General features: G+C 40.5%; 1 protein-coding gene across 4 annotated transcripts in view; it reads right to left on the reverse strand.

The window, feature by feature from the left end:
• Window positions 1-3700: 3700 nt before the first annotated feature.
• myh10 (myosin, heavy chain 10, non-muscle) overlaps window positions 3701-15054 on the reverse strand; it is a 68797-nt gene continuing 57443 nt past the window's right edge. For all 4 annotated transcript variants that reach the window (XM_016661764.1, XM_007574008.2, XM_016661763.1 and 1 more), the window contains 16 exons: window positions 14254-14398; window positions 13388-13594; window positions 13207-13311; window positions 12012-12164; window positions 10749-10997; window positions 10456-10668; window positions 9761-9973; window positions 9112-9273; window positions 8798-8926; window positions 8634-8722; window positions 7883-8006; window positions 7661-7750; window positions 6621-6739; window positions 6433-6541; window positions 6188-6360; window positions 3701-5553 (listed from right to left, as the gene is read on the reverse strand). In XM_016661764.1, the coding sequence (XP_016517250.1) occupies window positions 5406-5553; window positions 6188-6360; window positions 6433-6541; window positions 6621-6739; window positions 7661-7750; window positions 7883-8006; window positions 8634-8722; window positions 8798-8926; window positions 9112-9273; window positions 9761-9973; window positions 10456-10668; window positions 10749-10997; window positions 12012-12164; window positions 13207-13311; window positions 13388-13594; window positions 14254-14398 (2428 nt within the window). In that variant the 3' untranslated portion in view covers window positions 3701-5405. The remainder of the gene's footprint in view (window positions 5554-6187; window positions 6361-6432; window positions 6542-6620; window positions 6740-7660; window positions 7751-7882; window positions 8007-8633; window positions 8723-8797; window positions 8927-9111; window positions 9274-9760; window positions 9974-10455; window positions 10669-10748; window positions 10998-12011; window positions 12165-13206; window positions 13312-13387; window positions 13595-14253; window positions 14399-15054) is intronic.

The raw sequence follows: 15054 nt of genomic DNA on the forward strand, positions 1-15054 counted from the left end.
AGAGACCAGCCGCACCAAGAAAGACGCCAAAGATGATTGTTGTCTCGTTGTGACGGGGTGCTGCTGGTCTGACTGTACCTCTGTGACTGTTCTCACATTTCCACGTGAACCCACCGCGTGTTTGTGTGACCCTTGACCCTTGATGTGACATCACGTGACCGGAGCGGTGGCTGACATTCTTCTACATTGTGCTTTTTTGGGGAAGGAATGGCGGTCTGTGGTCATCTGGTAACTTCAATTGGTCTTTTTTGTAGCTTATTTTTGTGTCTATGATGAAATTAAAACAGATGGTTTTCATGAGACGGTGTGACTCAAACTTTATTCAAACCAACGATCTGAGCCTGATTATGGTGAACTTGGCAACCCGGTTGCCATGTACAGGTGACTACCGAGCATTTATTTACTGCACATTAAAGGTGACATGTTGTTCTTCATTGAACAGGCATGTCTGTTACATTTTGCATAAAATCATCCTGACATAATGAGATTTTATTCTCATCAATTCTGTTTTGAGCCTCTTGTCACTTTAAATCCAAATAAGCTGCTACTGGCCACTCCCCCTAATTCAATGTTTAAACTCAAGTCAAAATGGCTGCAAAAAATAAAATGTATGTATACAACCATCCATATTTGAACAGCAGAAGTGGAGCCTCCTGCTCAACAAACAAGACTGCAGCAAGTGGTTTCTGGATGGTAAGTCAACAAAATACTTCTCTGTTCCAGCAGCCATTGTACAGCACATTCAGAGGTGAAACCAGCTGATCAAACATTCCTGGAATTTAGTTTGGGTTGCTAGGTAACGGTGAGCTTTGCTGGGGTTGCTAGGTAACGGCACAGTTCCTGTTGATCGTGGCTTTTTGAATAGGAAAAAACATTGACTTGTTGCCAAACAAAGTTTTTTTTAGTGTTTGAGCTGGTTTTCAAAGCAAATTGAGACATATATAAATACAGGTAATGCAAAAAGTTAATTTTGTGTAATAGGTATTCTAATACGAGCTGCTACTTGTTTTTTTACTTCTGCTTGATGGGAAAAAAAAGTATTACACAGAACTCAATACTTGAGTTAAAAATAAAGCAACTATTTTATTTTGGGGAAAACAATTCAATAAACATGCAAATATTTAAAGATTGTTCATATTGAAAGTGTCCAAAAAGACAAATATAGTTAATGGATAAACTTAGTAAATCACACAATGAATAAACTGATTCTGAAGGATGTTTGAAATTAATTGAAAAAAATAATTTGGAAAAACTTATAAAAATGTTTCCAGTGGAAGTAATCAACATGCAAAAGTAAAATGGTTTAAAAAGTAAATTCAAACGGGAAATTAAATGCAACTCATTTAGTTGTAGACGGTGACGTCTGAGCAGGAAGGCTCTCCTGTAGCAGTCTGTACTACTACGACTTTGAAGAAGCCTCTGACTAAAGACTGTTTTTCAATGAAAATTTTCTACTGCAAATAAACTTATTTATACTTTAACAAACCTAAAAATTCCCTTTAAAATGTTTGAAAGACTAAAATATTCTTTTTATTTGGCTCTTGATTGTAAAAACACCTTGTTGCCATGGTTGCTCATCATAACTGTCAAAAAGCAAAGCGGTAAGAGCAAACATCCATATCTGTCCAAACATGTTTTCATGAGCAACATGGAAACGTCACAACAGTCTTTTAGCAAAGATTTCAAATCAATAACTATTTAGTATCTTTGGTAATCAATTAAATCCGTCTGATGGTTGGGAGGAAAAAATAAAAACAGAACGGCATCACAGTTACAATGAATATGCTTTATTTTTCCTTTTACAAAACAAAACAGAAAGGGTGGGGGTGGGGCAAAAAATTACCGTCTAGAAATACAAGATATACAAGAAGAAACGAGAGAATTCGCAGTGGGATGAACTGAATAATGACGGGAGGAGAAGAAGAGGAAGATGTTAAAGCTTCCAACCAAACAAAATCCTGATTCTCACCAGGAGCGAAGCGATAAACCTTCGAATGGAGAGAGTTCGGCCTGCCGCGGCCGACATGTTGTTTAGTACTGTGATACCGATGCACTGTGATATGACTGAAAACACAGCAACAAAAACGGAGAAAAAGTGTTGCTTAGTGTTTTATTAATGCTTTTATTTGTTTATGTTCCTATTTAGTGACTAAGGCACTTTTAAAGAAACATACGGTTATTTCACTGCAAAAACACAAAGTCTTACCAAGTATTTTAGTCCAGTTTCCAGTGCAAATATCCTAGTACACTTAAAATAAGACAAAACTTAAAAGTAACTTTTCTAAAAGATACAGGAGCTTAAATGGATAATTCCTTAATACTGACAGTAAAATACTAGTTCCACTGCCAGATTTAAAGGAAAAGTTGGCTTAGTGTATTTTGCACAATTAAAATGCAGATAGAAGATATTAAGAAATAAAATAAGTGCAGGAAAATCCCAACAGGTTTATATAGAGCCTCCACTCAAAAAGTTCAGAAAAAATATAATCCAACAATACATTCCTTCATCAATTTATAAAATACAGTCATATAGAAAACATTAAAACATCTACCAAGTATTAGTGGCATTTAAACGGAGTAACAATAAGAAAGTGACAATTCTTTACGTAAATTTAAATAATGTTCAACTCTTTCACAGAAGACCTGCTTTCACCAAGTGCAAAAGGTTTTGCTCCAAAACTGATGGATCCTACTAGATGGGGGAAAACGGTCAGAAATGTTTAGATCTGAACATTTTTCTAGAAAAAAACCCTCCAGACATTTCTGAGCTCGAAAAGAGAAACATTTGCCCATTTGCCAGAAAAAAGACAGAAATTTGATTTTTTTCCTGAACTTTCTGAAATTGTAAATTTTTTGACTTTTTGGAATTTTGAAACTCAGAAATGTAATTTAAAAAAAAAATCAAAGCATCTTTTTCTAGAAAAATTCTGAGAAGAATTTCCAAGTGTTTTTTTTTTTATCATCGACTTTTGGAGTTCAGAAATTTCCTTGTTTTTTGACTGAAATTTACTTTTTTTTTATTTCCGTCTACAATTGTAGAAAATGTAGTTCTACTCATCTGATGTTTAGGAAGACGAAGGGATGAACTCTGCTGAGTTAAGTAAAAAACGTTATAAGTCAAATAATCTGCCAGTGAAAATAGTCATTTTTCATCAATTTTAAGGAATTAATGACTTAAAAAAAGCTCCCTGAAGTCACTTGTTTTACCTTATTTCAAGTGTACCAACATATTTCATTAAAAACTAAACTACTTGGTAAGACGTTGTGTTTTTACAGTGTTGTTCAATTAGAGGGAGCAGAGCGTCCAGCTGAGCTGAAACAAAAATCAGAGTATCGAGGATTAACAACTCCACGCCTACAAAGCGCTCGATGAGTCTGAAGAGTCGGGATTTATTTATCTCACGATAATGGCACAGAGTACATTCGAGTCACAGAGATTTACTCAAGTTGATGTTGAGTTCATGGCTTACTGCTGTTCTCAGGGCGCCTCTCAAATCAGCACCAATTTGAGAGGCCTACGTGACAAACTTTTTGTCACGTAGGCCAAAAACTAATTATTTAAAAAAAAAAAAAAAACTTTATTCACCAAAAGTGGTGTGATTTTGTTTTTGTACCTCCTCAATAAACCAAATATGAGTTAAACTAATAAAATAATCTGATTTCTTTGGACAAACGGAAATTTCAAATGTTTTTCCCCCAGTTCGCTTATTATTTTGGGCTCGATTGAAGAAAATTTAATTTTTTGGTCTATACTCAGCAATAAAAACAGGATCAAGGGTATAAGTCAATGTGTAGATGTGGTCCAAGTTACCATGACAACAGAGGTAAACCACAAAGCTTGAAAAGATGATCACTTTATGTTACAGTGAATACTTTAGCAAATATATTTCAATTTAAAAGTCATAGTTTTTGCCCTAATTTATTCCTGAATATCAGACGTGGGGGCCGCACAAAATCAATCCAGCGGCCGTAAATGGCCCTCAACCCTCACTTTGAACTCCCTTGCTCTAGGTGTTCAAAAAACAGTCGTTAACAAAGAAGTTTGTCTTGTAACAACTGAAATCTGGCATACTAGCAGATTGCTTAGATCCGTTAGTCTAAATTCATTCGGACTGTACAGCGCCACCTACTGGTGGAACGATCTCATAGTTTCTGCTGGACAGCCAAACCATGAGAGGACGACGTTACCTGGTTAATTTAAAGCAAAAGTTAACGGCACTAACACCTTTATCTTTCTCAAAACTTCCAGAAGTTTCGTTTGATTTTAAATTCCTCTTGCATTTGTAGTATTTTCTGCTTTATTCTCCTCACTATGTTGTGACTATTCTTCTTTTCTGCTCAGTTAACCATGTCTAAATTAACTTTTTGTTACTGATGTGTGTCTTGTCCTACTCGTTTTTGAATAATTGATAAAGATAAAAAAAAAACAACTGCAAATGTGGCCGTTAGATCGAGGCGAACTGTCAGAGGTTAGCTAGCCGTGCTAGCTAGCCAACTGCTGGTCATGTGATCAAATGAGCGAATCTGATTGGCTGAAAGGGTTCGACTCGATCTAGTGCGATTGCTTTGTTTTGGTCACATCTTTAGCTGAATTAAAAGTAAAACGAAACTGTATACAGGATAAAAATTCAGTGTTATAAATTTAATTTATATAAAAAGGCCGGACTCTAATTTGTCAGAATTTCTATCCAAACTGGGCCGAAAACTGTTGATTTTTCTGACTCCCTGTAGAACAGCAGTAACATAAGACCATGTTTGATTTGAGTTTATTAATAAAACAAAGTGAAGCTGAGCACAAACACTGAGGTGTACCAGCGGTTTATCACAGAAAAACGTGCTAATCACCCATTTAGTGAAGCATTTCTTTCCAGGTTTCAGATGTTCTGTGCAGTTCTGCGCATTTTTCCAGCATCTTTTTCCAGCTTCAGGCCGAACTTTGACACCAAACTGCACGTTCCTTCGTTAATGTTGAGATGAAGCAGGTAAATAAAACACTATATCATTTTCACAGTAACATGTCAGTTCAGATTCCAGGTTTTCCTATTGCATGTCCCAAGAAGTTCCCTGTTGGGGAGGATGTGTCCGGCACCAGAAATGAAAATCTGTTTCATTTCTGGTTTTTGCACACTTACTCAGTTGAACATGTATAAAAAAAAAGAAAAGAAGCACTTTGTACCTTTATGTGTATGTTCTCGTTAAGCTGAGCGGATAATTTGATGGGAGGAAATGACAATATGATCGAGCCAAACCAGCGGCGGACAGAGTAAGGCAGAAGTGTCCGTTTGCTCCCAGGATTTTCTCAAAGAGGGCGTTGGATTTTCCCTGCAGCGTCAGATTAAAACAACAAAAAAACAAAAACAGAACGGCTCCGGTGGCCACTGAGGGAGCAGGATAAAAAGTGTTGTTTACTCGGCGTTGGAGGTCTGCGTGTCGTTGAAGTCGTTGGATCGGCTGTCGGCGTCGTCGTCCGACATGTCGCCGGAGGCGCCATCCAGGTTGAGGTTGCGGCGGCCGGAGCGGTTGGAGGAGAAGCTGCTGACTGGGCCGCCTCGCCTGCTCAGAAACAAACACACGGCGCAAATTAAACTCGTGTTTCTCCAAACATTCAGAATTTATTCTGAAATAATAAAAACTGCAGTAGCAAGCAGTGATGAAAGAGGCCCTTCATTTTAGCTTTAACACATCAGCAACTGATATTATAGACGGTTATTTAAGGAATCATCCTGAATCTACGTTCACGTTTTTGAGCTGATCTACTGTGTAGTTTAAAAAAACGAAAATAAATAAAACCTCTTCACACTCTAGCGCCCTCTGGTGTTGGATGGCTGCCAAACTAGCATCCAACTTAAATTGGGAAATTTTCTGAAACATTTGTTAAAATGTGAATTTCTAAAATGAAGTCTGGTTCACTATTAACTTAATCTCTAATTTCTAGACAGTTTGTGGCTAAGCTCCAGGCTGTTTTGTTCCTCTTCATTGAGAAACTTTAAGGTTTCTTCTTTGACAGAGGAATCTGGATGTCTGCCCACATGGCAAACGCACCAATCAGCAGCCGACTTCCACCAGTCTTGTCTGGTCAGCCGATCAGAACCACAGCTTTCCATGTAACGATTAGCGTTGCTGATTAGAAACGGATAAAAGGTCGTCAGTCTGAGAGGTTTTAAGCGTCCTTAAACCTCAAACGTACCTCAAACGGTTCTTTAAGGAGTTGACCTCTCTGGTGAGGCCCTCGCTGGCCTCGGTGGCGTCGTCCAGCTCCCTCTGCAGCTTCCTGCGGGACGCGTTGGCTCTGGTCGCCTCCTCCTCGGCCTCCTCCAGCTGACGCTTCAGCTGCTTCATGCGGGAGTTGGCCTTCTCCATCTGAGCGGGCGACGGCGATGTGAGGAGACCGAACTGTCAGACCAGCTTTGCTTCACTTCCACGTCTCCTTACCTGTTCCTTGAACTGGTCGGCATGGCGACGCTCGTCCTCCACCTGCATCATCACCTCCTTCAGCTTTTTCTCGGTACGTCTGACGACCTTATTGGCTGCGGCTCTCTCCCTGGATGTTTGAGACAGATGACAGTGAGACAGACGACCTTGGAGGCTTCGAGCTGTGACCTCTAGGGGCGCGACCTTACTTGGCTTCCTGCTCCAGCTGCTCCTCCAGCTGCAGGATCTTGGCCTCCAGCGCAGTGATGGACGCCTTAAACTTGGACTTCACAGCTCCTTCTAGTTCTGCTAGTTTACCTTTAAGCTCCTGCATTTATTAGCAGATATTTGCTTTCAGGACAGAAGGATTTTTAAAACATTTTTCAATGCAGATGAAAAAGGAACAACACAAAAAATCAACAGAACTTTAGATGAACAGCATGGAAATAATCAATGTTGAGGACAAAAAAACTGATTCTTTGTCTTTGTAAAAACCGCAGACTTTGACTGGACCACCTTAAAGGGACGGTATAATGTATTTTCCAGGCACATGGTATCATTTTATAGCACAACCAAGTAACTGTGTTACTTTCAGTTTGTATAAAACTACTCTATATATGTCAAAAAAGACTTACCAGGAATTTGACTTTGCAATTTAATGCTTTGAAATTAGACCTCTGTCTCTTTAAGAAGCTCTTGCTCTTCACCACAACAATCCTCCTCCATTACGCCGTTTCTCAGGAGCGGAGCTCTGAGAAGCAGCTCCACCAGGTGTTTGCTAATTGCTGCTGCTGCTGCTAGTCTAGAGGAACTGAGCGGGGGAGGAGCTGCAGCTGAGAGGCGGTGCTAGGTCCACTCAGGTGTTTTGCACAGCTGAATGGTTGCCATGGAGACTAAAGGATTTCTCAAACATGCATGAACGAATCAAAGCAACACTCCAGGTTTGTTTCTGATGAGGGAATAACATTATAACATGATGTATCACTCAAAGTGACGAGTAATTCTACATAGTACCGCCCCTTTAAGAGATTTTATTCATGTATGTAAACTCAGGGTTTCAACTGTATCTAGTTTAGCTGTTTCTTTCATCTACTGATGTCTTTCCTCATCAATATTTCTGCTGCACCTGTCTGCAACGTCTTGTTAGTTTTGGTAAAAAAAACTTGATACATTTATAATTTCATTGAGTGTGTTTGCAGATTTTTATCATGTCTGAATAGTTTTAAGCACAGAGTAATAAAAGCTGGACCTTGTTCTGCCGCTCCATCTGCTGCCGAGCGTTCTCGCTCTTCTGCGCAGCGCTGCGCTCTGCAGTCAGCTCGGCGTTCAGCGTGTCCACCTGCAGGCAGGAAACCAGGGCAGAGCAGGAGACGCTTCACCTTTCAGGACTTCCCAGCGGTGCCTCAAATTTCACAAATAAACTTTCACAACTGAAATATCTGATGTGTGGCAGTGAATGCGATGGCTTCACCTGCGTGCTGCTCTTTCTGAAGCGGTCATTGAGGAGCTCCATGTTGCCCTGCTCCTCCTCTATCTCCTCCTCCAGCTGGGCGATGCGAGCCTCCAGCCGTCTCTTCTCCTCCAGCAGCGACGACCTGACACACACACACACACACACACACACACACACAGTTCGTCTGATTATACAGACAGCTCATGACAATCAGTGTTGGGCTGCAACACATTAGAAGTAACTCAGTACTTCAGAATCATGATATTTTAAAGCATGATTGATGTATAAAGTAGTTTTAGAACAATTCAAGGTAAGTTAGTTACTTTTGTTAAGTAATGAGTAAAGTACGGGATTACGATTCAGATACGGTAATTAGATTACTGTTACAGATTTGTAAGCAGACTGTGTGATTTTGTTTTGAGTGTCTTGTGACAGTCCAACAGTCTCGGTAACAAACAGGAGTGTAGATCAACATCAGACAACAAAATAACTTTACATGATTGAATAGTAATTATGGAAAATGCAGAAAAATAGACCTAGGCTGATATTATTATTGCTTTATAGTAAATTCATTTTATTTTTTGCTTTAGTAGTTAAGTATCTAATTATTTTTGAAAATAAGTAATTAGTAAACTAACTGGACTTCCTTTGGGGGAACTAATCAGTAATTAGTAACTGATTACTGCTTCTAAGTAACTTGCCCAGCCCTGATGATGATGATAATATCTGTCTATTCTCTCCCTGCATGTGCAGATAAAGAAGTACTGACTTCCCAGCGGCGCTGTTGGAGATCTCATCGGCGAGCTCGTCCCGCTCCTGTTCCGCGTGGCGCCGGGCTCGCTCCGACGCTGCGTAGTCCTGCACAAACACACAGAGAGGCGGTCGGGTCTCACCAAACCCCAGAGACCCACAAAACAGAAGAACATCCCTAACCTCGTGAAGCTGCAAGATTTCAGCTTCTAAGTTCTTGAACTTCTTCTCGTTCTCCTTCGACTGGGTGAAGATCTCGTCTCTGGCGGCCCGGGCCTCCTCCAGCTCTCTCTGGTAGTCTTTCATCTGAGCCTGCAGGACCGACAGTTAAACCGCCATCACTTCAGCAACAGCCTTATTTACAGAAAGTCCAAATGCTCATCGCTACCACAGCAGAGTGTCAGGACTTAAAACGCACTTTAAGTCCAACAGTTTTATTGATTGATATGGACTTCAAACTGTCTCAGAGGGTAGCGTTTAAGGTGTGTTTTCCGCACCTGCAGCTTTTTGAGCTGTTTGACGGCTTCATCCCGGCCTTTGTTGGCAGCTTCGATCTGACCCTCCAGCTCGTTCAGGTCCACCTCCAGCTTCTTCCTGGCAGCGACAGCCAGAGATCTCTGCTTCCTCTCGTCCTCCAGCTCGGCCTCCATCTCACGCACCTGGAGGACGAAACCAGTCAACACGTATCTAAATTCAAACCCTGGTTTACTGATCACATCAAACCAAGGAAAACGCACTGCAAAAAGACAAACTCTTACCAAGTATTTGTGGTCTAGTCTTGGTACACTTCAAATAAAACTAAAACTAACTTTACAGCAAGATATGTAAGTTTATTTTAAGTCAATAATTCCTTAATATTAATGAAAAAATTAAAAAGTAAAAGTTCTGTTGGCAGATTTTGTCACTGCAGCGTTGCCTAGCAACCCCAGCCCGTCACCTAGCAACCAACCAAGATTTGGTCCCCGGGCCTTGAGTTTGACACATGTAACTTATAATAAGACTTTTTTTCCATGTTATAGGTGAAATAATCAACATTAACAAATATTAAAGACTTATTGGCTTAAAACACCTTCATATTTCTTCCTTGTCTTATCGTATTTAAAGCGTATTTGGACCAGAATCCAGACCAGGTTTTGTATGTCCAACCTGTTTGACCAGCGCTCTCTTCATCTCCTCTCCCTGCTCGTCCTTGGCCTGCAGGTCTCGGTCGAACTGGGCCTTCATGGCCTGCATGTTGACCTCCAGCCGCAGCTTGGCGTCCTCTGTGGCCTGCAGCTCGTCCTCCAGCTCCTCCAGCTGCGTCCTCATCTCCGCCACTTGCTGCTCCAGGGTTCGCTTGGACTTCTCCAGTTCATGCACCTGAGTGCAGCGACAGGAAAATCAGCAGAAAGAAACAAAAAAAGACTCATTTAGATTTTTTTTTAGATTGGAAAAACATAATTCTGTCATTAGGGAAATAACAGCTTAGTAGGGCTGGGGAATAAATCGATTTTATTGATTAATATTGTTGATGTTTGCTTTCTAAAGACTTAATTTTTGGAAAATCTGGATTTTTTCCCCCTCTAATGCTCTTTGTGTTTCCATAGTTCAGAATGATGTCAGAATGCCGAGGGCGGCCATCTTGTTTGACATTTTTTAGAAAAAAGATCTGGTATGAAAAACAATCTGACATGTTGTTATCGCCCAGTTAAATATAAAGATTTTATTTTAACCTCTGACCTTTTTGTTTTAATTTCCTTTATTTAACCAGGGAAACCCCGTTGAGATCCAGATCTCATTTTCAAGAGGGACCTGCAGCCTGGCGGTAAACAAAGCGGTCCAATCAGGTAAAAGCTGCTCACGTTTTTCCCCACGTCGTCCTTGGAGCTCATCAGATCCTCCATCTCGGCGCGGAGCTGCTTGTTGAACCGCTCCAGCTCCTCCTTGGCCTCCAGCGCCTCCTCCAGAGCTTTGGCCAGAGACAGAGCCTTGGTCTCCTTCTCCCGGGCCTCCGCCTCGGCCCGGTCGCGCTCCTCAGCGTACCGAGCCGAGATCGTCTTCTCCTCAGCCAGCATCTGACAGCGACGTCACAAAACGAACCTTTAAACTCAGAGCCCAGCGATGAAAAACATCCGTGTCTCGGCTTCGGGCCTACCTGGTCGAACTTCTTCTGCTTCTTCTCCAGGTTGGAGACGATCTGCCTCTGGTGGTCCAGGTCCACCATCTGGTCGTCCAGCTCCTGCTGCAGCCGGTTCTTGGTCTTCTCCATCTTGTCCAGCGCCATGGTTTTCTCCTCCAGCCGCTGGTTGGTGAGCTCCACGTCCTTCTGCAGTTTCCTCTTCGCCTCCTCCAGGCCCTCGATCACGCCCACGTCCTCATCCAGCTTCTTCTTCGTCTCAAACAGCTGCGGAGGAAACATTTAGCATCAATGAATACATGACTAAAGATGTCCTGATACCAAGACTAAAGTTAAGGTCCTGATGGAGACGTTTTGAAATGATCAGGACTAAAACAAAAACTAGGAAAACATTTTCATTAACTGAAATAAATAAAAACAGTAGTTAATGGGGGAAAAACTACAACTAACTGTGACTATATTGTACATTTATAAACTAACTAAAACATCCTCGTATTTTAGATATCCTTCCGTTTTATGTTTATGAATCCATTTATTAGCCGTTCGAACTGACAGGAAACTGATTTACTTTTTGCCCCAGAAGCAGATTACATCAGCTGTCGGCAAATTACGGCTCTATAAACCTCCAGGCGGCGCAAAATGGCGACAGGTTGGTAGAAAACACCAATTCCTACTAACTAAGCCAGCTGGCTTTTCAACAATAATTGAATAAATTTTGTGAAAATGTCATCTTCTATTGAGTAAACACAATTTATGAATTCTGCACCTAAAAAATAACCAAACTGTGAAAAATTAAAAACTACTTCTATAACTAATAAAAAGTGAGCGATTATAAGCAATAAGCAATATTTAACTAATGATAACAAAAATGTAAGAATTCTTCACAAACTGGTTTCCCAAAAGTAAATGTGGTGTTTTTGCCAACTGCTTGAGTAGTGTAGAAAGTAACAAAAAAAAAAAAAAGACAAGCAGAACAGATGACAACTTTTTAACAGATTTTTCTGGTAAATTGCTCTGAATTTTTTCATATTTCTTCTGGTTTTCTCTCTTGTTTGTGACCTGAAGGTTGAGGAACGAAAACAGTCGTGCTACTTTGCACCAAGTGTTGCTCCACAGCTGACGGCTCCAGTTCTGTTTGACTAATGGCTGCCGACACTCATCCAAATCTGACTCGCATTTTCTCTGCAATCTGTGTGTGAATTGCTGCAGGTGTCTCACATCAGCTCCAGCCTGCCTCTGAGTTTGGAGCAGCTGGAAGGAGCAGCTGCGGCTTCGTCCTACCTGAGCCTGAACCGTCTGCAGCTGCTTCTCCAGGCCGCGGCGCGCCTCCTCCTCCTCCTCCTGCTGCTCCAGCAAGTTGCTCTTTTCTGCCTCCAGCTGGCGGATTTGGCCGCTCAGATTCAGTTTCTGACGAGTTTCCTCCTGGAGCAACTCCTGAGAGAGACAACATCTTTATTTCTATTCTTAAGGTTTGAAAATAAGATGAAAACCAACATAAGACTCTTACAGTCTTACAGGACGTAGATACTTATATAAATTGATGTAAAAAAAACAAAAAACAGTTTACAGCCTATATTTTAGCAAATGCAAAACCTGCATGTTGTTATAAATTTATTCATATTTAGAAAAATTTGTTGTTTTTTCAGCATCTTAGCCCGAGTGGCAGGAAATCCTGTAACCTGTGGAGCCGGAGACGCAACTTGCAACTTATGAACTATTACTTTAGAAATCCAGTAATCTACTGATTATTCTCATGATTAATGAAGAAATTAAATAAAAGATTTGACAAAACAAAATATTGGTAAATACTACCATAACAGCAGTATTATCGGATAGCAATACCAATTACTTTTAAAACTTCACTTCTAAAATCAACCTGGACAAAAATCACACAGAAGTCTGAAACTGTTTTAAATATAAAAAGTAAACTAGCAGGCTGACAGTTAAGCCTATTAAAAATGTGTATTCACTGCAAAAAAACAAAGTTTTTGTTTAGCTTTGTTTCTAGTGCAAATATATTAATACACCAGAAATAAGACTAAACTAACTTACAAGTAATGCTTCAGATTTAACAGCTTGTTTTAAGTCAATAATTTAACATTTATATAAAAATAAATAAATGTTACCATTGGCAGATTATTTTCCCATATTATAAGTGAAATAATCTGCCAGTGGAATATGAACTTTATCATCAATATTAAGGAATTACTGGTCTCAAATAAGCTCTTATATTTTGCTAAAAAGCTGCTTGTAAGTTAGATTTGTTTTATTTCAAGTGAACTAAGAAATTTACAGCAGAACATAGGCACAAATACTTGGTAATATTTGTGTTTTTGCAGTGTATGCTCCAGGTTTTAGTTTAAATATTCATCTCCCGCCAATTGAACAGATGAATTCTCACTTTTTGCAGCCATTTGTAGCTTTTTGAATTTCAAACCAAATGATGCAGGAGTCATTTTGTCCAAACCGGTCGAACCTCAGAGTCCTGCAGCTTGCTGTTCAGGTTGTCCACTTCCTTCGCCAGCTTCACGCCCTTCTTCTCGGCCTCCTCCAGTAAGGCGGAGACGTTGTCCAGCTCCGTCTGTCGGACAAGCAGACGGGATGTGAGCCGGGTTTCAGCGCGGAGCTGGAGGGCGGCGGCGGCGGCGTGTTTCTACCTGCAGCCGGAGGGAGCGCTCGCTCAGCTCTCCTTTGGCCCGCTCCATCTCGGTGGCTCGGGCCACGAACTCCTGCAGCTGGCCCTCCACCTTCTTCCTCTTGTGCTCCGACTCCGTCTTGGTCTGCTGCAGGCTCTTCACTTCGCAGGCCAGCTCCTTGTTGTCGCTCTCCAGGCACTGCTTGTTCTTCTCCAGGTTGGCCTTGAACTGCGGAGGATAAAACCCGTCAGACGCCGCCGTGCAGCAGAGACGGGCAGTTACTAGTTACATTCACTCAATTACATTTATCTGAACTTTGAACTGTCTGGTTGCTGATAAATGATGTATAAATAAAACTTTTTCTTTTTCCTCTTCTACGGAAGTAACTTTTTTTTTTTAATTACTTTAAGGAGTATTTTTACTGTGCTGTACTTTTGACTTGAGTAATTTCATTATGAAGTATTTCTACTCTTAGTTGAGAAACATTTCTGGACTTTCTACCCACTGAATGAAAAGCAAGAAATATTTTAACCAAAAATGCACCAGACACAGAGACACACCTGCAGCTTTTTATTGAAAGAAACTGATTTGGAAGATTTTTATTTTGTCTGATTTAGTTATTTGTTGTTACTTATGTGATTTATTGTCATTTTGATTTATAAAATACCAAATTTTCCTCTCACTTTATGCTTTGGTCCATATAATGATGTAATTTTTAAATAGTAAATGATTGATAATTTGATCAGTACTTGAGTAAACTTTTTACCAAACACTTTTTTCTCCTCGGCTGCTGACTTGATGTTGAAGTAGAGCTGCTCTAACAGGAGTGTAATCTCTGGGTATTTTTAATCTCTGGGCTTGTCGTCCTGCAGCAGCTGCAGACTCACCCTGCGGGCCTGTTCCAGCTGATCGGACAGTTCCTCCAGAACCTGGGCGTGCCTCTGCCTCATGTCCTGGATCTGAGCCTCGTGGTTTTTGGATTCTTCTTCTATGGCTTTCTTCAGCTCTGCCACTTCCTGCTCTCGCTTCGACCTGGACATCAAACCCAGAGGAGATAGTTATGAAGCTCATCTTCAGGAAACTGAGTGAGTTTTGTGCAGTTCCACATAAGATGCAGGGTTGGAAATGAATGTTGGCTTCAAATGGGGCAACAAAACATCTGCAGTTATTTTCTCACATGTAAGGCGCGTCCAAAGGTTAGCCAAAATTAAAATTCTATTTATTTAGTCTAAAGGGAATTTAAAACTAAAAAATAATCAACAAAATAAAAAAAATAAGTTAATAAGCTTTATTATTTTGAAAAATAATTAAATTTAACTTTACTGCATCTTAATCTGTTTTTAACTAATCTACGTTTTCATAGAAGGAGAGACCTAAATCCTCATTTTATTGCTCAGAAATGACAAAAATTATCGTATTTCTTTTCCAATTGATCCCTGCAAAATTCCTTTTAACGTTTCAAACCTACAAAAAGAATTTTAAAGTTTTTGTATCTATAACAAATCTCTCTACTTTATGTGTTTAACCAAAATCTTGCATTCTTAATTTATTGCTGAGCAGGTATAAAAACATTGTTTTGGCTCCGAGTCCGTCTGACAGGTGGGTTCTGGCCCAGAGGTTTGTCCTGCTGCAGGGTTCTGGCCCAGAGGTTTGTCCTGCTGCAGGGTTCTGGCCCAGAGGTTTGTCCT

The sequence above is a fragment of the Poecilia formosa genome, unplaced genomic scaffold, assembly GCF_000485575.1.
Source record: "Poecilia formosa unplaced genomic scaffold, Poecilia_formosa-5.1.2 Scaffold342, whole genome shotgun sequence".
Lineage (NCBI taxonomy): Eukaryota > Metazoa > Chordata > Actinopteri > Cyprinodontiformes > Poeciliidae > Poecilia > Poecilia formosa.